This window comes from Temnothorax nylanderi, unplaced genomic scaffold, assembly GCF_030848795.1.
Source record: "Temnothorax nylanderi isolate EJ_2023f unplaced genomic scaffold, tnyl_v1.0 TNYL_tig0645_pilon, whole genome shotgun sequence".
NCBI lineage: Eukaryota > Metazoa > Arthropoda > Insecta > Hymenoptera > Formicidae > Temnothorax > Temnothorax nylanderi.
In genome coordinates, this window is record NW_027249707.1 from 1,199 (window position 1) to 23,994 (window position 22,796).

General features: G+C 40.7%; 2 protein-coding genes and 1 pseudogene across 2 annotated transcripts; 1 reads left to right on the plus strand and 2 right to left on the minus strand.

The window, feature by feature from the left end:
* Positions 1 to 445: 445 nt before the first annotated feature.
* On the minus strand, positions 446 to 1,423 carry LOC139784576 (uncharacterized). Its single transcript, XM_071723766.1, has 4 exons — positions 1,290 to 1,423; positions 1,070 to 1,207; positions 818 to 953; positions 446 to 736 (listed from the first exon to the last, which is right to left on the minus strand). The coding sequence occupies exons 1-4, from the start codon at positions 1,421 to 1,423 to the stop codon at positions 446 to 448; spliced, it is 699 nt and encodes a 232-aa protein (XP_071579867.1).
* A 1,557-nt stretch (positions 1,424 to 2,980) lies between these two features.
* Positions 2,981 to 22,332, plus strand: LOC139784577 (uncharacterized; annotated as a pseudogene).
* On the minus strand, positions 17,463 to 18,325 carry LOC139784575 (uncharacterized). The gene is made up of 4 exons (XM_071723764.1): positions 18,236 to 18,325; positions 17,998 to 18,142; positions 17,800 to 17,922; positions 17,463 to 17,698 (listed from the first exon to the last, which is right to left on the minus strand). Exons 1-4 carry the CDS (start codon positions 18,323 to 18,325, stop codon positions 17,463 to 17,465), a joined length of 594 nt encoding a protein of 197 aa, XP_071579865.1.
* Positions 22,333 to 22,796: the final 464 nt, after the last annotated feature.

The following is a 22,796-nucleotide window of genomic DNA, read 5'->3' on the forward strand; positions in this document are numbered from 1 at the left end:
AAAATAGGAGAATATGGGTGGATGGAAGGGAGATTGTGTGGAATGAGGGTGAGGGGAAATGGGAGGAGAATTGAGGGGAGAGGATAGCGAGTTGCGGGAGGAGAGAGACGACGGCGACGGAGTGCGGAGACAGAATGTAAGAGTGAGGAGATGGAAGGAGAGATGGGGGAGGGGTGTAGGGCGAGGAGGGGAGGGAGGGAAAAACAATGTAAAAGGCCGCTATGGTCAGGTCGGGTTAGGAAGGGGCAGGATTGTAAAGGGTTGGGTACGTCCCTGGAAGACGCCGGTTATGTAAAAGTTATGTATGTGTCTGTTGTGAGTTAAGGAGGATTGTAAAGGTTTGGGTACGTTCCGTAAAAACGCCTTGCAAACCCTGCGGGGACAAGCAATAAAGACTACTACTACTACTCTTGCTGAATTATACATTTTTAACTTTCTAACTTTTTTAATGCTTATTTATGTTAATGTTTGTTTTCAGATAAATTTCTCTTAACAATTCATTTCTTTGTTCTCTCAATTGATTTGCCTTTATTAGTTGTTCCTCTATATTTTTCATTGATTGTTCATATGTATTTCTCATTGCTTTATATTTTGTTACTAACTGTGTTTGTATTTCATTTTTTATCTCTTTTTCATGTTGAATATCGCTTAAAAGTTTTTCGATCGTTTTGTGAAAAATTTCTGTAACTCTTGTCGTTCTAATCGTTTGTTTTCTTTGCGTACTATGTGACAATGTCTGCAATGCATATATGTTCTATAGATTACATTAATATTAGTTATAAGTTATATCAATAGAGGGGATGTATAGCACACTTACTTGATTTGAACAATCATTTTCAGTGTGGCTTGCATTTATTTCCGATGTAGTGTTCCTTGAATTTGATGTTGATTCTACATTTACATCTGTATTTAAATTAACTCCATTTTGATTATTTATATCACAGGTATTAGCTCTGTAATATGTATACAATGGATAAATAAAACAGTTATGTCTTATCATTAAAGTAATAATAAATATAAATTATAAATATGTAGAATTTAATATATCTTTTTAAATAATATTTCGTACTTATCAGTCTGAATCTCAAGATTATGAACTTGCAAAGGTGTGCTAATTTGGACATCATCCCTTAAAAGTAGACCTTGCTTTCCAGATATTGCCAATGGTCGAATGTTGTGCTTATGACCCAGAAGTTTAGTTAACTTTCTGTAAATATTATCAACGCATTGTACTTCATTGCATGTTATCCATAAAGTTACATTAAGCTTGAAATAAATTTAATATTTACTGTTTATATGGACATGACATGCGAGCTCTGCCTGTTTTATTATTATTTAAAATCATATTTTTGAACGATCTCTCTAAAGACTTATATTTATTTTCGACTTGTACAAGTGTCACGTTGTATCCATGTTTTTGCATACTTTCTGTTATTTTTTGCCATAATATTTTCTTGGTTTTAATTTTTCTGTTCACTAAGAGATCACTGTTTTCCTCACATAATTCCAAAAACAATTTAGTTGTTGCATCATCCCAAAAAAATGTCTCTCTTTTATCTTGGTTTGTTCTATTAGCATTATTTTCATAATTAGCATTATTTTCATCGTTACCATTATTTTCTTGACTACAATTTTCATCATAACTATTTGTATTATTTGTTTGTTCGTTCTGTTCCACATTTTGATGTAATGTAATAAATATTAATTTATCATCAACATAACATTGCAACGTATCACAGGTAAAGTCAATATCTTTATATTTTAAATGAAATATTACACCATCTGAAAGAATTAATGAATAAATAAGTAACATATATAAAAGACACAATAAAAGGATATAAACATGCATCGTATAAACGCATATAATTAGGTAGAATTATAAATCACAAAAAAACAAAATAAGATAATGAAACATCAAGCCTAATCTAAAATATCCACAGTAATTACTGTATTAACATAAATAAAGTAAATGTAACGTTCAGTAGATTTGAATACTTATTATATATTTACACATTACTCTTAACAAAATTAATTACTGCAGATTTTAGGTTAGGCTTGACGTTTTATTATTTGTCTCATTTATATATTTAGATAAATTTTGACGTACCTTTGGATTCACAAGTGACATTTCCATTTCCATTAACCAAAATATTTCCAGCTGCATCCCTTTTAATGTATGCACTTCCCGTTGTTTCCATTTTTTAATATTCTAAAAAATTAAAATTCTATAAAGCTCTCACTATACATCTGATAATCATATACCTGATTGCGTTGGTGGGGAATCGTTATCTCCTTGACCAGGACTCAATATAGCCTCCTTAATTTGACTATTAACACCCTTCGGATCTAATATAGCGCTATAAAAAGTAAAACTATAAAATATAAAATACATATCAAACATATATTTATCCTTTATATTTACCCTTTTAAGTTACGGCAGTAAACTAACCTCTAAACTAGTGCAGCAGTTCAGTTGAAAAGAACAGGCCATTTCAGACTTTCCACCTTTGCACTGCTTGTACTTGCTTAAGACCTGGGGCAAGCAGTTCAGTGAACTGTTGAACTAAGTTCTGTTGTACTATTGAAAAGAACAGTAACCCTTGACGTCACTTCTGGTAAAAAGAACGCTTTAGTGTACACTTTTTGAACTAGTGCAGAAAATTCTGCTGAAAAGAACAAACCTTATGATTATGCGAGGAACTGCGCGGATCACTTCCCCCTGCGGCCGCCGCTCGTGACACGTAGGCTGCGTTCGGAAACCCCTTCTCCTTCTAACTCGCTGAGATAGAAAGAGAAGGAAGTATACTCGTGTGCGCTCGGGTGACGTTTCCGAACGCAGCCGTGTACGGAAACGATCGAAAAGAGACGATCGATCAGTCACCGATCACGCGCACTAGCAATGCTCGCACAAGCTCGCGCAATTGCTCGCACTTCGCAGTACTCGCACAGCCAATAAGTGACATAAGTTAATAATATCCAGATGTGTCTAGAGAGCCTCCTCGATGTGTCTAATGTCCATTCCTGTTCGTATAGTTTTATTAATTCTTATTCTTGATGAAAGGTGTAATTTTAAATAAAATAGAATTTTGCAGAAATATTTCTAAAATATTAATACCGATCGTGCCTTACAGCTGAATGTAAAATGGCAGACAATGAGAGACAGAAAAGAATTCGTTTCTATTCAGCTAGACATAACCGTCGTCTCATACAACTCAAACTAAAACTGATCTACACAGAATTTTTGGTGTATTAGAAAATCAGCCATCATTATTTATCCCTGCCCAAACGATTAATCCAAGTGGAAATGATGAGAGATTGATTTATGCTAGTGATGATGAAGTATTATAACGTAATAATGATGTGGCAACCTCCGTCAGCCACCAAGCCTTCAGGGTAACCTCCGTACTTCCGCTCTAACGACACGTGGATTTCATGACAGCAAGCAGGTTATTATTTACGATGAACGCGGGGCACATTCAAGTTGTCAAACGCGGAGAGATTCAAGTCATCGGAAAAGCAAGAATTTCAGATTGCTTCTCGGGTGACAGATTGCGAGTTTCACAGAACGCAAGTTACCTAGCAACACTCGTTGTTGATTCTCGCCGCCGATTTTCTCGGGTATAAAAGAAGAGCCCGTCGCAGGAAAAATTCGGTAGATTGTGAGCAGTCGGCCGTAGTAGTTGAGCTAGCCTCACCACGCCACGCTCCAATAACACCCAGCATCCTTCCCGGCTTGCCGAGGAAGCAGTGATTAAGCAGTCGACGGAACGACGCAGAACACAACCGCTCCCTTTGCAGCATTATTCTGTGAAGAGGAGGAAGGTTGTTTTGAGCGACTGCCCTGCAAACGTCATTCAATCGACTCCCGGTGCTAGACACTCGGCAGACCTCTTCCCGAATCCCCCGAGGAAGATTCTTCCAAACGGAAAGAAATCACCACCAGGCGCAAGACGTACGGTGAAAGATCCTCCAAGGAAGGTGATCGTGCTAGATCCGCCCACCGGTGCTAGTCACCAGGAGACCAACGAACGAAGTTCTGAGGCGAGATCCCTTCCTTCTCTCGAGAATCCACAAACCTCCGGTGCCCAGACACCGTCTACAAGAGGTAACCTAACTCTAAGCGCTAAGTCGCTTTCAGGTTATCCTGTCAAACATTCACCGATTCTTGGTGCTAGTCGACCAATTCTTTTGGTCTCACCAAAAACTTCCTTTATTCCAGCAACCTCAACGCCTAAGCCTGATTTAGAGAATCTGATAAAGGAATTCGAGGTACCCCGACTTATTTCTCCTCTACCTTCTTCTCCTCGAAGCCACATCGCAGAATCGTCAAAAGGGTTTGCCGAGAAAGCTACGCAGACCGAGGTACAACAACTTTTCAACAAAAGTGCAGCTACACAGACAAAGACGCGAGGAAGAGAAAGAAGAAGGAATAACAGAGGAAAATTTAAATTAACAAAAAATAATAAAGAAAATATGTGTTCAAGTTGTAATAAATGTTTTAGTTGTGGAAGATGTTAAAAAATAAATAATTTAATGTAAAAAGAGTCAGATTTTCTTAGCGATTCTCATAAAGAATAGGAAAGCTAGAATAACCTGCGAATAGTAAAAATAGGTTAATTTCCTAAATTGGTGACCCCGACGTGATCGCTAAGATTGCAAAATGGAGGGCGACGGAAGAGTCCAGATAAATGGAGAAAACCAGGTTGGTAGAGTATCAATCAGAATACCGCCATTCTGGAGCGATGAACCAGAGCTATGGTTCGCACAGCTAGAGGGACAATTCGTCCTGAGCGGAATTACAGCGGATACGACAAAATACTCATGCGCCATTGCCCAACTAGACTCTAGACAGATCAAAGGGATCAAAGACATAATCACACAACCCCCGGATGAAAATAAGTATGAGACAGTTAAAAAAGCGCTCATTCAGAGACTCACAATTTCTCAAGAGCAACGAACCAGGCAACTCCTGGAACTTGAAGAAATTGGAGACAGAAAGCCGTCACAATTTCTTCGACATTTGCGCACTCTGGCTGGAAGCAATGTCCCAGACTCTCTCCTTCGAACGTTATGGCTCGGGAGACTCCCAACACAGATGCAGATGGTTCTGGCAACCAGAATCGATGACCCGCTAAACGATGTGGCAGAACAAGCCGATCGTATAAACGAAATGACGAGCAAAGCTGTAATAGCTGCCACATCAACTACTGGACCCTAAAAGACAACCCTAGAAGAGCAGATCTTGGCTTTAACCAAGCAAGTTGAATCGCTCTCGACTCGACTTTCAAGAGAAAGATCGAAGAAGAAGTTCGATGCGAAAAGAGATCGAAGTCGTAGCCGAAGCAAAAGTCAGTCAAAAGGAAAGGATTATGATGAGAAAAATTGCTTTTATCATAATCGATTCGGCGACAAGGCCAAGAAATGCACACAACCGTGTGCCTACAAATCGGAAAAAGAGCAGGGCAGTCACTGATGGCGGCCAGTGAATTCGCCCAGAAGCCCCGCCGCCTCTTCGTAACTTGCCAGGTAACCAAGAGACGTTTTTTAATAGATACTGGGTCTGATGTGAGCGCATTTCCAAGATCAATGGTAGCAGGACTTGTCAAACCTTCAAATTATGAATTGTTCGCAGCAAACGGTTCGACAATTACAACATACGGATGGGTCACTCTACAGCCAGAGTTCGGATTACGACGTGCATTTCCTTGGAGGTTCGTGATTGCCAACGTCTCTCAACCAATCATTGGAGCAGACTTCCTGGCTCATTATCATTTGCTGCCGGACTTGCAGAAGAGAATTCTGCTGGATGGCAAAACACAAATCCATGCAAAAGGATCAGCTGGCTCAGAAGCAATCGAATCTTTGAAAATACTAGCCGTCGAGAATAAATACCATAAAATTCTGGCAGAATTCCCAGGTCTCATCAGAGCAACTCCCGGTGCTCGTGTTGCGAAACATTCAACAGAGCACTATATTCAAACAACTCCAGGACCACCAGTAACTTGCCGACCGCGAAGATTAGCTCCTGATAAACTCAAAGCTGCAAAACTGAGTTCAATCTCCTGCTTCAGGAGGGCATAATTCGAGTCTCGAAAAGCAGCTGGTCTTCGCCTCTTCATATGGTCCCCAAAAAGGGGGGTGCATGGAGACCTTGCGGGGATTATAGAGGAGTAAATTTTCGAACAGAGCCAGATAAATTCCCGATTCCACACATTGAAGATTTTTCGCAAAACCTGCACGGAAAAAGAATCTTTTCAAAACTGGATTTGGTAAGGGCTTATAATCAGATCCTTGTTCATCCTAACGATATTCCGAAAACGGCTATTATAACTCCCTTCGGGCTCTTTGAATATTTATTCATGCCTTTCGGCCTTCGAAATGCAGCACAAACTTTTCAACGCTTCATGTATGAGATTCTGAAAGATTTCGATTTTTGCTACGTCTACATTGACGACATTTTGATAGCATCCAGAGATGAAAAGGAGCATGAAGAGCATTTACGCAAGCTGTTCAAAAGACTGGAAGAGTATGGCATTCTTCTGAGCCTGGCCAAATGCGTTTTTGGAGTAGAAAAAATACTTTTTCTCGGATACGAAGTTTCAGAAAAAGGAACTCAACCTCCACCGGAAAGGATTGAAGCAATCAAGAATTTTCCGAGGCCTGAGAATGTTCAACAGCTTTGGCAGTTCTTAGGAACTCTGAACTTTTACAGAAGATTCATTCCGGAAGCCGCCAAAGATCAGGCTTTATTGAACAGTCTGCTTGGTGGACCGAAGACTAAAAAGAAAGCATCAATTACCTGGAACTCAGAGCTTGAAGAAGCTTTCTTCAGATGCAAGGAAAGTCTTTCCCGAGCAACTTTGCTGGCACATCCGAAGCCTGAAGCAGAGTTGGCACTCACGACAGACGCATCTGATATTGCCATCGGTGCAGTAATCCAGCAACGTGACGGAGACAATTGGCAACCGTTGGCCTTCTTCAGCAAGAAACTGAATCCAGCTCAACAAAAATATAGTCCTTACGACCGAGAGCTTCTGGCGATTTATTTGGCCATCAAACATTATCGTCATTTGCTTGAAGGAAGAGTATTTACAGTCTACACTGATCATAAACCGATAATTTACGCTTTCCAGCAAGTTGCAGAACACAGCTCTCCAAGGCAAGCGTGGCATCTCCAATATATCGGGCAGTTTACCACCGATATTCAGCATATCTCTGGTAAAGAGAATGTTGTGGCTGACGCTTTATCAAGAATGGAAGAGATTCAAACTGCTGTCAACCTGGAGGATTTAGCAAGAGCTCAAGAAAAGGATACCGAGGTACAGGATCTCCTTAAAGGGAACTCTTCGCTCAAGCTAAAGAAAGTTCCAATTCCTGGAACAAATACTACTATGTATTGCGACTCTTCTACGCCTTTTACTCGTCCTTTTGTGACAAAGAAGTTCAGAAAGCAAGTTTTTCAGTCTCTTCACAGCTTGTCACATCCAGGGACCAGAGCAACAGCTAAGCTGATTGCACAGCGGTACGTTTGGCCTCAAATAAAAGCGGATTGCCATAAATGGACAAGAACCTGTATTGCTTGCCAGAAGTCGAAAGTCCAGAGGCACAATCGATCACCGATCGGTGAATTTCGTGGACCATCCAGACGGTTTGAGCATATTCACATAGATCTTGTAGGACCATTACCAGTTTCTCAAGGCTTCAGGTACTGTCTCACAATGATCGATCGATTCACCAGGTGGCCAGAAGCAATACCGGTGGCGGATATTTCAGCTGAAACGATTGCTGGAAGTCTTTTCACACATTGGATAGCAAGGTTTGGTACCCCAGCTCGAGTTACTACAGATCAAGGGAGGCAATTTGAAGCCGACTTGTTCCGACAACTCACTAGACTGACAGGTACCACGCATATTCACACGACGGCCTATCATCCTGCAGCAAATGGTATGGTTGAACGATTACATTGTCAGATCAAGACGGCCATCAAGTGTCATGCAACGGAAGCCTGGACCGAAGTACTTCCTGTCATCATGATGGGCATTCGTGCGGCGTTCAAAGAAGATCTTCTCGCAACTCCTGCAGAACTCGTCTATGGAGAAACTATTAGACTACCCGGAGAATTTCTTCAAGAATCTTCTCAGACGTGCGATACTAGTGATTTCCTGAAAAAACTTAGGCAGACGATGAGGAATTTGCGGCCACAGCCAGTCAAGAAGCACGGGTTGCCTGTAATATTTCAGCATAAAAGCTTGGAGGATTCGAAATATGTATTTCTCAGGCATGATGCACCAACACGAGCTCTTCAACCCACCTTTGATGGCCCTTACGAAGTCGTCAGCAAAAGTGAAAAGGTTTTCAAATTACGGATCAACGAAAAAATCGTCCACGTATCGGTTGACCGGCTTAAACCTGCCTATATTTTGACGGAACAAGAAGGTTCTGAAAAGCCTCATGAGACGCATGAACATGAGCAGAATGCTCCAGCATCTCCTGAAGTCAGAACTCGTAGTGGCAGAATGTCTCGAAAAACTGTTCGCTTCTCTGTTCAATAACTCTAAATCAACGAAGGGGGTAATGTGGCAACCTCCGTCAGCCACCAAGCCTTCAGGGTAACCTCCGTACTTCCGCTCTAACGACACGTGGATTTCATGACAGCAAGCAGGTTATTATTTACGATGAACGCGGGGCACATTCAAGTTGTCAAACGCGGAGAGATTCAAGTCATCGGAAAAGCAAGAATTTCAGATTGCTTCTCGGGTGACAGATTGCGAGTTTCACAGAACGCAAGTTACCTAGCAACACTCGTTGTTGATTCTCGCCGCCGATTTTCTCGGGTATAAAAGAAGAGCCCGTCGCAGGAAAGATTCGGTAGATTGTGAGCAGTCGGCCGTAGTAGTTGAGCTAGCCTCACCACGCCACGCTCCAATAACACCCAGCACCCTTCCCGGCTTGCCGAGGAAGCAGTGATTAAGCAGTCGACGGAACGACGCAGAACACAACCGCTCCCTTTGCAGCATTATTCTGTGAAGAGGAGGAAGGTTGTTTTGAGCGACTGCCCTGCAAACGTCATTCAATCGACTCCCGGTGCTAGACACTCGGCAGACCTCTTCCCGAATCCCCCGAGGAAGATTCTTCCAAACGGAAAGAAATCACCACCAGGCGCAAGACGTACGGTGAAAGATCCTCCAAGGAAGGTGATCGTGCTAGATCCGCCCACCGGTGCTAGTCACCAGGAGACCAACGAACGAAGTTCTGAGGCGAGATCCCTTCCTTCTCTCGAGAATCCACAAACCTCCGGTGCCCAGACACCGTCTACAAGAGGTAACCTAACTCTAAGCGCTAAGTCGCTTTCAGGTTATCCTGTCAAACATTCACCGATTCTTGGTGCTAGTCGACCAATTCTTTTGGTCTCACCAAAAACTTCCTTTATTCCAGCAACCTCAACGCCTAAGCCTGATTTAGAAAATCTGATAAAGGAATTCGAGGTACCCCGACTTATTTCTCCTCTACCTTCTTCTCCTCGAAGCCACATCGCAGAATCGTCAAAAGGGTTTGCCGAGAAAGCTACGCAGACCGAGGTACAACAACTTTTCAACAAAAGTGCAGCTACACAGACAAAGACGCGAGGAAGAGAAAGAAGAAGGAATAACAGAGGAAAATTTAAATTAACAAAAAATAATAAAGAAAATATGTGTTCAAGTTGTAATAAATGTTTTAGTTGTGGAAGATGTTAAAAAATAAATAATTTAATGTAAAAAGAGTCAGATTTTCTTAGCGATTCCCATAAAGAATAGGAAAGCTAGAATAACCTGCAAATAGTAAAAATAGGTTAATTTCCTAAAATGACTATAATGGCAATGTTGATCACGACATATCGCAACTGCAGGGTGAATATTAATTATTAAAACATATATATATATATAATATACATTATATATATACAGGGTGTATCATTTTAAGTGATTCAGCTGAATATCTCTTAAAGTAAAAGAGATTGGAAAAATTGCTTCAGACAATAGTTTTATGGTTCCGAGAAAGGTAGAAGTTGGCCATATCAGTTTAATTGTAGGTGGCGCCACTTTCTAGACTTCTGCATGGCGGCCATTTTTTCAATTGGCAGTCAATTTTTTGTTTTATTGAATGTTGTAGCTGGCATTGAGACGAATACAACGGTTTTTTTTTTTTAAATAGGATCATTTTTCACTGAGTTACAGAGTTCCAAAGTTTACAATTTAAGTAAAAAGCTTCCACCCCCATGCAGTGTACGTATTTTGTGACTCCAAACCGCCCTCTACCCCCCCCCTCTCTCTCTGTGTGTGTGTGTGTGTGTGTGTGTGTGTGTGTGTGTGTGTGTGTATGTGTGTGTGTGCGCGCATGCTGTGCGCGCGCGCGTGTGCGTGTGCGTGTGTGTGTGTGTTGTTCCTATCCGTTGTCTGGACTGATTCTGTTTGATGGTCAACCAGCTCCAGACCGCTTGACACACATTTTCCCGTGCTTAGAATTATCCAGGATGAACGACGTGGACGTGACGGGGCTTTCATCCCTGTGGGGTGCTTGATTTACGTGAGTCCCCTTGCCTCTCACGATTCGGGGTGCTTGTTTAACGTGAGTCCCTTTGCCTCTCACTTCGGGGTGTTCGTTTTACGTAAGACTCCTTGCCGCTCATGTGTGTACGTGTGTGCGTTTGACGGATACCAGGCTTAGAAGCGCTCATTATTAAATTTATCCATTTAATAAATTTTCGAATACACTACCATTCTGTTGTAAACATAAACGGAGCCGTTTCTGAAAAATTGTAATGGTAGACAACAAAACTTGCCGAGGAATATTATTGCAGGCTCTTTTTATTCTGTTTTTCATATCCTCTCGAGTTGTCGGAACTTCTTTGTACACTACATTTTTCAAATAACCCCACAAGTAAAAATCTGGTGAAGTTAAATCTGGAGAACGTGGAGGCCACTTCGTAGCGCCAAATCTGCCTATCAATTTTTCATGGTACACTTCATTAAGGTAAGCGGTGACTATTCGAGCCGAGTGAGGCGGTGCTCCATCTTGTTGCCACCACATTCTTTGACGAGTGTTGAGATCAACCTCTTCTAAAAGACCTGGTAATTCGTTTTGCAAAAATGCAAGATATCTTGCATTGTTTAAATTGTCTTCAAAAAAGTAAGGTCCTATCAAATAACCATTAATTATTCCACACCATACATGAAGAGTCCACCTGTGTTGATTGTCAACCATGTGAGTCCAATGAGGATTTATAGGCGACCAATAATGTGAATTGTGCCTATTTAATTGGCCGTTATGATGGAACATAGCTTCATCGGTAAACATTACAAAGTAAAAAAAATTTGGGTTTAACCGTATCTTTTCCAAAGCCCACTCACAAAATTGAATTCTCAACATCATATCATTTTCACTTAACTGTTGAGTAAGGGTAATATGATACGGATGAAACCTCGGCCTCTGCCTCTTTAAAATTCTCCATACAGTAGCATGTGGCAACCCTGTCAATCTTTCAATTTTACGAGTAGAAATATAAGGGTCTAATCCAACTGCAGTGAGCACACGTTGAGCTCGGGGATCGTCATTATCGTCATCAGCAGTGCGACGTCTTCTGACTCTTTTTCGAGCCATTCGTCGTTCTCGCAATTCGATGCGTTTTATTTGTTGAGCAGTAGAATGACGTCTGTTAGGAAATTTTTGACAATACAATGCAGCTGCTTGACGATAATTTTGACGAGACTCGCCAAGTGAAAGTAAAATATCTACAACTTCGTTGGAACTGTAATAAGCCATATTTTAGAAAATGTTTCGAGGGAGAAAGAAGAAAAGTTGGAATTCAGGTAAAACGTATTTTTGAAGTGAAACTTCTATGGGCGCGATTCGAACCGGAAGTCCGTCAGATCCGCGCGTCACGGAAGTACGTCATGAAAAGAGTATGAAGCTGAAGTTGGCAGCCAAAATTTAGCAGCCAGAACGTGCCGGACAGGGCCGAATAGGGTGCCAGGGCCCCCGAGATTAAAATCCGGTAAATTTTCTTCAAAAAAATCACAGAGACCACACAACAAGTGTAGAATACGAATCCAAAGCGACCTTGGCGATGACGAAGTTAGTTAACTAATTAAAAAAATTATAGTTTTTAAAAACTTTTTAATTAGTTAACTAACTTCGTCATCGCCAAGGTCGCTTTGGATTCGTATTCTACACTTGTTGTGTGGTCTCTGTGATTTTTTTGAAGAAAATTTACCGGATTTTAATCTCGGGGGCCCTGGCACCCTATTCGGCCCTGTCCGGCACGTTCTGGCTGCTAAATTTTGGCTGCCAACTTCAGCTTCATACTCTTTTCATGACGTACTTCCGTGACGCGCGGATCTGACGGACTTCCGGTTTGAATCGCGCCCATAGAAGTTTCACTTCAAAAATACGTTTTACCTGAATTCCAACTTTTCTTCTTTCTCCCTCGAAACATTTTCTAAAATATGGCTTATTACAGTTCCAACGAAGTTGTAGATATTTTACTTTCACTTGGCGAGTCTCGTCAAAATTATCGTCAAGCAGCTGCATTGTATTGTCAAAAATTTCCTAACAGACGTCATTCTACTGCTCAACAAATAAAACGCATCGAATTGCGAGAACGACGAATGGCTCGAAAAAGAGTCAGAAGACGTCGCACTGCTGATGACGATAATGACGATCCCCGAGCTCAACGTGTGCTCACTGCAGTTGGATTAGACCCTTATATTTCTACTCGTAAAATTGAAAGATTGACAGGGTTGCCACATGCTACTGTATGGAGAATTTTAAAGAGGCAGAGGCCGAGGTTTCATCCGTATCATATTACCCTTACTCAACAGTTAAGTGAAAATGATATGATGTTGAGAATTCAATTTTGTGAGTGGGCTTTGGAAAAGATACGGTTAAACCCAAATTTTTTTTACTTTGTAATGTTTACCGATGAAGCTATGTTCCATCATAACGGCCAATTAAATAGGCACAATTCACATTATTGGTCGCCTATAAATCCTCATTGGACTCACATGGTTGACAATCAACACAGGTGGACTCTTCATGTATGGTGTGGAATAATTAATGGTTATTTGATAGGACCTTACTTTTTTGAAGACAATTTAAACAGTGCAAGATATCTTGCATTTTTGCAAAACGAATTACCAGGTCTTTTAGAAGAGGTTGATCTCAACACTCGTCAAAGAATGTGGTGACAACAAGATGGAGCACCGCCTCACTCGGCTCGAATAGTCACCGCTTACCTTAATGAAGTGTACCATGAAAAATTGATAGGCAGATTTGGCGCTACGAAGTGGCCTCCACGTTCTCCAGATTTAACTTCACCAGATTTTTACTTGTGGGGTTATTTGAAAAATGTAGTGTACAAAGAAGTTCCGACAACTCGAGAGGATATGAAAAACAGAATAAAAAGAGCCTGCAATAATATTCCTCGGCAAGTTTTGTTGTCTACCATTACAATTTTTCAGAAACGGCTCCGTTTATGTTTACAACAGAATGGTAGTGTATTCGAAAATTTATTAAATGGATAAATTTAATAATGAGCGCTTCTAAGCCTGGTATCCGTCAAACGCACACACGTACACACATGAGCGGCAAGGAGTCTTACGTAAAACGAACACCCCGAAGTGAGAGGCAAAGGGACTCACGTTAAACAAGCACCCCGAATCGTGAGAGGCAAGGGGACTCACGTAAATCAAGCACCCCGAATCGTGAGAGGCAAGGGGACTCACGTAAATCAAGCACCCCACAGGGATGAAAGCCCCGTCACGTCCACGTCGTTCATCCTGGATAATTCTAAGCACGGGAAAATGTGTGTCAAGCGGTCTGGAGCTGGTTGACCATCAAACAGAATCAGTCCAGACAACGGATAGGAACAACACACACACACACGCACACGCACACGCGCGCGCGCACAGCATGCGCGCACACACACACACATACACACACACACACACACACACACACACAGAGAGAGAGAGAGGGGGGGTAGAGGGCGGTTTGGAGTCACAAAATACGTACACTGCATGGGGGTGGAAGCTTTTTACTTAAATTGTAAACTTTGGAACTCTGTAACTCAGTGAAAAATGATCCTATTTCAAAAAAAAAAAACCGTTGTATTCGTTTCAATGCCAGCTACAACATTCAATAAAACAAAAAATTGACTGCCAATTGAAAAAATGGCCGCCATGCAGAAGTCTAGAAAGTGGCGCCACCTACAATTAAACTGATGTGGCCAACTTCTACCTCTCTCGGAACCATAAAACTATTGTCTGAAGCAATTTTTCCAATCTCTTTTACTTTAAGAGATATTCAGCTGAATTACTTAAAATGATACACCCTGTATATATATATAGATATTATATACTAGTGAAAACAACGTATAAGTAAAAAAAAACCTTAACAAAAAGTGATGGCTCGTAGCCCCATATTATTAATTAATTGTTTATTTAAAATTCATATTCATAATGTTAAAACTCATCTGTGTACCGTGTACGTATGTATTGCCATTATTTTGCCATCAATTTGATCACTCACATTTTGACATCATATTCCTCATCAATTTGATGACACTTTTAATTATTTGACATCATTTTGACTATACGTTGTTGTTACTAGGTATACATATATATAATTAATTAAGTGTATATTATAGTATATACATATAGGGGAGACCGGGGCAATTCGTGACATATTTTGGTTTTGAATTTTTTCTGAGATAAGTATTTGAGATAAAAATACGTTTTAGCCGGTTTTTTCATCGTGCAACCTTCTAGTTTTCAAAAAAAATTTATTTGTGTCTTTTCATCACATTACTTTTAAAGTACAACACGAAATGCCTCACTCTGTCTCGTGTCACGAATTGCCCCAATACCGGGGTAAATCGTGACAAGGCACGGGGCAATTCGTGACAATTCTTCTTTCAACGGGTTTCAATATCCGAATTCGTCCTATTTTCATGATTTATATCAAAACGTACACTTACTCACTCAAAAAAGGTTCTTATTAATCAAATTGTACATTAAATGGAATAGGAAGGGCAAAAAATCGTTAGGCTTCGCTTTCGTCGTCTTCCGAACTGCGAGTAATGACCTTTCTCGGGCGTCCACGTCTTCTGCAAGCTGGCTGTTTCTTGGGGGGCTTGATCCTTATATTCTTTTTTTTATTTTGTACTCTTTCGTCATTTTCGTCAATAAGTGCATCGAGTTCATTAGCGTCAGTCAAAATTGCACTTCTCTTTCGTTTTCGTCCTCTTGTCGTGACTTTCCTTTCGCCCGCTTTTGGAAACGATCGAAGGGATTGAAGGACCTGAGCGAGGGGGATGTCATCGTCGCTTTCATTTGTGTTTGAGGCCCTTGACACATCATTTTCAGTTGAGGTACCTGGCCGTGGTTGGTCATCTCCATTCCATGCTCGATCAGTGACTTGACCGGATAAAAAATCGATTTCACCAAAAACATTAGGATTGAAAGGAAAGATCCCTGCTGCTTTGAATCCGGCCCTGATGTTTGTACTTGTTGTGGCTAAAGGCAAAGAATCGGTGACGATCGAAGGGATGTCATATATCGTCATCGTTTTCCCAGGATTGTTCACGCAATGTGTCACGAATTACTCCAGGCGGTCGTGTCACGAAATGCCCCAGCGTCACTTTTTATCTTTCGTGGTCCGAAAAACCCAGACAAGAAATAAATGCATGCAAACTGCGTTACACATGTGTGTGTAAATGCCAGGTGAACAAGTAAAACTTACCGTTTAAAATCTGGAAGCAATTGCTTCGTATTGAATACAAAATATCCGTGGATTCAAAAATTTACTTTTACACGAGGTAAACACTTTTTCCGCCACTGACAACGAAACATAGTAGATACGCACACCGAATTTTGTTCTAATATAGAGGACCATTAGACCCATCTATGGTCGGTAATACAGGTTTTTACCAGCAAATGGATAGAAGTTATCCGCGCGGGAAATTTTTCGTATTGTCACAAATTGCCCCGGTCTCCCCTATATATATATATATATATATATATATATATATATATATATATATACATATGTTTGAGATCGCAACGATTCGCAAAGTAGCATGAATAGAAGTGACTCACTTTAGATCATTTTGCATAACGCTAAATCAATCATAATCGCGTCAGTTGCTTGCCTCTTTTCTAACACCATATAAAAAATGTATTTCGTCAGTTACGCATGCATAAAGATCAGTTGCATATCCGCGCAAGCACGCTTTGAGTAAAATAGTCGCCTAAGATTTCTCTGCGAAAGAATAGCCGATGTCACGTTATAGCATGGATCTTGGTAATACTGAAGGAGACGGGCTTCCTCTCCGATTTCGATGAAATTAGGCTTATTCGACGCGTTTTTGCATAAAACGACCGAATCTGGCAGAAAAAAGTGTCGCTCTGCCACGCAAAGCGAGATATTAACTGTTAAAGTTGACGACTTTCAGGTTATGATTCCTGTCATACCGACGAGATGTAGCGACTACGAACATGCCCTATGGCCATATGCGCATGCTCAGTGGCCGCACGCGCATGCAAAAGTGCGCGAATTTGAAACGTATGCATACTTATAATGCATAAATATAAATATGTACTTTTTATATACCAACTATTCTCTGCTTTAACAAATTATTTCTGCTACAGATATTAAGCGTCGAAGTTAACAAAACAGAAATAATTTGTTAAAGCAGAGAATAGTTGGTATATAAAAAGTACATATTTATATACCAACTATTCATAGAACATATAAAAATATGTACGATGAATAAGTACATATAAATATGTACTTTTCATATACCAACTATTCTCTGCTTTAACAAATTATTTCTGCTACAGATATTAAGCGTCGAAGTTAACGAAACAGAAATAATTTGTTAAAGCAGAAAATAGTTGCAGGTATATGAAAAGTACATATTTATATACCAACTATTCATAGAACATATAAATGTGTACGATGAATAAGTACATATAAATATGTACTTTTCATATACCAACTATTCTTTGCTTTAACAAATTATTTCTGTTTCGTTAACTTCGACGCTTAATATCTGTAGCAGAAATAATTTGTTAAAGCAGAGAATAGTTGGTATATGAAAAGTATATATTTATATTTATGCATTATAAGTATCCATACGTTTCAAATTCGCGCACTTTTGCATGCACGTGCGGCCACGGAGCATGCGCATGAGGCCAAGGAAAAATAAAAAAGTGTGAATAATTTAATCGCAAATAATTTAATTAATGGTAAAATACATTGTTTGAAGTGCAATAATGAATTAAAAATAAACAGAAGTAACTTTCTATTTCGTTGTCGAAAAGTCTTGTATGAGAAAAGTAAACATAAGAAATATGTAAGGAAACAATGTGACTTCAAAGCAAGTGCAAAAATTAAAACATGGTTTAGCAATTCCAAATTAAGCTTTAAATTGAGTGAGATGGTCCAGCCTCCGAGACATCAGGTACATCGGTGAAAATCTTTGGTGGATATAATTCCGCAATTGCACAGAAAAAACTTTGCAAACGCTCTTCATATTTATGAACGCGTTTGAAAAGATATTCCGCTAAATATCCCGCTAAGTGATAAGTACGCGTACCATAGCGTGGGATATTCGCTCTCACTTCTCTCCAAACGCGTTCAATATGTTGAGTGTGGGCTCCTGAATATAGAACAAATACAAATAAATAATGTTAAGTTTAATGTAGTGTATATGAATGCATATGTTGCAATGTAAATGATTTATAAAGTGCCTGTACTAACGGGTATCTGGGTCGACAAAGTTCACAGAATGATTAACTGTCAAATGTTGGAAACCTTCACTATTCAAACAGTTATAAGATCTCCAACAATCTGACATTATTGTCGTCCCAGGTAAAATCCACTCTTTAATTATAATTTTAAGAAGTGTTTTCTCTGTGCGATCCGGAACTGCCACAAAAAATGCTTTTTTCGATTCACGCTCGTATCCACCAAAGATCCACTTTCCTTCGATTATTCGGCCACAGTTATACTTTCTTTTGCCGATTTTGGCTTCGTCAATTTCAACAATTTTATTGGGTTCTCCAAGTTTTGTTGAATATTTTTTAGCCCAAAAGATGCAAACCTATAGCAATTTCCACATTATACATTTCATAAATATATATTTCATCTTTTTATATATATATCTCATGTATTTCATGTATCAAATTCTACTTACTTCTCGGCAAAAAGAAATCCAATCAACAACCGAATGATCGGAAAGTTGCAGTTCTGTACATAAAAACTGATGTCGCGGAGGTTTCAACATAATAAAGTACGCAGTTATTCTACATACTGTTTCTAAGCTTAATTTGCAATTACTAAACCATGTGTCAACTTTTGCACTTGCTTTGAAGCCACATTGTCTCTTCACATATTTCTTATGTTTATTTTTCTCGTACAAGGCTTTTTGGCAACGAAATAGAAGATTACTTCTGTCTACTTTTAATTCATTATTGCACTTTGGACAATGTATTGTACCATTAATTAAATTATTTGCAATTAAAAAATTTATTAATTCCTCCTTGTTGTGTGTTACAGCCAAAAATTCGTGCAGCTGCATTTTGCCTCGTGAATCGTAATAAAACTGCTGCTTGTCGCGTGTGAGGAAACAAAAGAGAATCAACATTCGAATTATGTTATTTTTCTTACTTACCAATCAGACAGATGTCACGTGACCTATCCTGTCCTTTTCTGTGCGTCTACGGAACATGCGTATGTAGCCGCGGAGAGAGCGGGGCATAGTCACAGTCGCTACATCGCGTCGGTATGACAGGTTTCATAACCTGATAGTCGTCAACTTTAGCAGTTAATATCTCGCTTCGCGGGGCAGAGCGACACTTTTTTCTGCCAGATTCGGTCGTTTTGTGCAAAAACGCGTCGACTAAGCCTAATTTCGTCGAAATCGGAGAGGAAGCCCGTCTCCTTCAGTATTACCTGGATCTTTCGTAGATCTTTCCGGAAAGTTCGCTTGAGCAACAACACAGCCACGGCAGACCGGTCGCACAAATAAAGTCAAGCAACAGCCCTCACACAAAAGAACTTCCAAAAGTAACTTGGAGTAACTTCCAATGTTTTTGCGAGCTCTTCTTGCGTTTGACACGAATCTTGATCGAGTAATGTTTTTAATTCTTCATCTTCAAACTTTTTCGGTTGACCAGAACGCTCTTTGTCTTCAACACTAAAATCACCACTTTTAAATCGTCGAAACCATTCTCTGCAAGATTTATCCGATGGTGCAGATTTACCATACACTTCCACAAGCATTCGATGTGCTTCAGCTGCACTTTTCTTCCAATTGAAACAGAAAATCAAAACTTCCCGCAAATGGTGCTTATTTGGAACAAAACTCGACATTTTCAACGCAGTAAAAATTAAACTTGTTGTGCAAAACTCAAAGGCTTGTAAACAATATTTGGTTGACAGATGTTGACACTTCACGATACAGCAAAAATCAGCTGTCGCCGTCAACCATTTATAGCACGTAGAGCCATCTTTTGAAAACGGACCGAACTAAGTTGTACACCCAATATTTTATAGATGATATACATGAGGTATTACATAATACGAACGAGGACTCCGACTGCAACAGCAGTATTTATAGTTATGAACATCCAGATATCAGTTCAAGTGACGATGACGAAACAGATGCATCAGATATTGAGTTGACTGACGATGAAACAGTCGAGTTATGGAATGATGATGAGATGATAACTGATAATGACTTCATACAAGATATTGGTACATGGATGAGACAATTCAGAACATCACGAGAATCCAGGGTTGATTTATTGAGAATTTTAAATTTACATACTAATGTAAAATTTCCAAAAGATCCACGAGCACTTCTCTGTACTCCAACATCTAAAGATGTTAAAGAAATGTGTCAAGGACAATACTGGCATAGTGGTTTAAAAAACGCAGTCATAAATATTTTGAATAAAAGGCAATATTTACAATTACATTTAAATAATAAAACAGTTAATCTTTTCATAAATGTTGATGATGCACCTCTTGGTAAATCAACGCCAAAGTGTCTGTGGCCTATATTATGTTCAGATGACATTCTTAAAGAAGTTGATGTTGTCGGTATCTACTATGGAGAAGGAAAACCGAGTGATTCGAATAAATTTTTAGAACCATTCATAGATGAAGCGATTTCATTAATTAATGAGGGTATTGATTTTAATAATTATAATTATAAAATACGAATCAAAGGATTGATATGTGATTCACCAGTTAAGGCGTATATTTTAATGGTTAAAAGCCACAATGGGACTATGATAGCTGCACAAAATGCAATATTCATGGAGATTACATTCAAAACACAATATGTTTTCCAGGATTTTGCGATGTACTTAGAACTGATAAAATGTTTGAACATTTTAATTATAATTTAGATCACCAAATTGAAAAAACCAAGCTCACAACCATACCGTACTTAGGATTGGTATCTAACGTTTTGTTATATTACATGCATCTTGTGTGTTTAGGAGTGATGCATAAGTTAATTCAGCTTTGGCTAAGCGGGCCAATCAATAAAAATGTACGACTTCCGTCCAACATTGTGCGTGAAATTTCTGATGCGTTAACAGATTTAGTAAAATTTATACCATCGGATTTCAACAGAAAACCAAGAGCTCTGAAATACCTAAAATATTGGAAAGCCACGGAATTTCGTTTATTTCTATTATATTTGGGACCAATAGTTTTGCGTAAACATTTAAAGAAAGATTTATACAATCATTTCCTATATAGAACTACATGTCGCTATTACTATCCTAGTTTCACCAATTCTTTCTCTTAATGATGTTAAAACAACCTTCGTTCGAAACGCGGATCTAGCTCGCGGCTGGGCTGGGTTCGAAGGAGGTGCGGAGGAACGGACGCGCGGTGAGGTTCGGCAAAATGAAGTGTATCGTGGTTAACAATAACGTGGCAGAGTTTATTCTATGATGCACGGTCGCGAGGTTTACAATGGATTGAGAACACAGTGTAACAGTCGCGGTACGTACAATGGTGCGGCGAGCGCAGGACGCAGAGTCGGGGCGCACGCGGTGCGCGCGGGAATGCACGCGGATGGCGATCGAGCCGGGCGATCGGTGTGTGACGGGTGGCGCGAAGTAAGGCGCGGGGCGCGCGGGCGCGGATACGGCGGCGAGATCGCTGCAATTCGGCGCGTTAGGCGGTAGGAGTACCCGGTGAGAAGCGCTTGGTGGAGGCAGAGACGCGTTCTGCCCCCGTTCGGATAACTCCGTGTGCAGGGAAGCCGGTCGGGTATCGAGAAGCGCTCGGTGAAGATAGAGTAGGCCGAAGGCTCTCTACCTTCGTCCTGACTAGCGGGGCGTGATGTAGGAACGCCGGTCGTCTAACGAGAATCACTCGGCGAAGACAGAGAGGGCCGGAGGCGCTCTACCTTCGTTCGGACCTGCGGGCGCGCGGTGGAAGAAAGCCGGTCGTCGATCGAGAATCACTCGGCGAAGACAGAGAATGCCGGAGGCGCTCTACCCTCGTTCTGACTTGCGGGCGCGGTGTGGAAGAAAGCTTGTCGTCTTTCGAGAATCGCTCGGCGAAGACAGAGAATGCCGGAGGCGCTCTACCCTCGTTCTGACTTGCTAGAGAGATGCGGGAATTCAGGATCGGTGCGGTCGGTCGGAGCGTTGATCGGAAAATCGCATTTAGCGTTAAAAACGCTCGTCTTTTATACCCGGCGCGGCGGCGTTCCGCAGTGGCGGGGGTAGCGACGGCGACCGCGAGCGCCGGGATGGCGCGGCGGAACGGTCGGAAAATACGGCGTCCCGACGCCGCGATCGCGTTCGGCGGTCTTCGGCCGCGGTCGGCACCGTTCGGCGCGTCGAGGCGGTTGCCGCGGCAAGCCCGTTCGCGGGCTTCCTATCGTTATATGCTAGCGTTTAAAATAAGGTGGGCACACCGTGCCCGTTCCTCGCCCGGCGGATGGTCGGCCGGGCGGCCTCGGCAGGGTGTTACCCCGGAACGATGCAGTTTTCGGGGGTGCATCGTTACAATGTAAATGTATCTTATGCGGAACAGCTATTAAATCATTTTGTTTCGAGTTTTGAAACATTATATGGTAAGAGATATATTAGTCACAATGTGCATAATTTGCGACATATTGCAGCAGATATTAGGAAATACGGGGCCTTAAACGAATTCAGCGCATTTCGGTTCGAAAATTTTATAGGAATATTGATAAAACTTGTGAAAAAAAGGCGAAAAGCCACTCCAACAAATTTCCAGAAGATTGAAAAAGTATGAGTTAACGTCGCAAACCAAAAGAAAAATTCCTGGAAATTTAATCAGATTGGAACAACGCCATCATAACGGTATTATGCCTCATAATACATTCTTTTTAAAACAATATAAAAGAATGTACAAAGATGATTTTTATATTTGTATCACTGTTCAAGAGCACGCGGTTGCGCGAGACAGCGCGAGGTAGTAGACAACCACAAAAGCAAGTAACAGCAAGTACAGAACAATAAAGTTTATAATCTCAAAACTACTGGATGTATGTACAAGTATTTACAGCAGAGTTCGTAATGTATTTTCAGCGAAAGCAAGAAGCCGTGAGCGCGCACAGAAGCTAGCACGGTAAAAGCGGCGAGGTTTCGCGACAGCGAATTTCTCAGAGAAAAACGGGATTAAACGGTGTACAAGCGGTCGAAAATATGTGCTAGGCGATTAGCGAGCGACAAGACCTTCCGCGGCGCAGCTGTGGT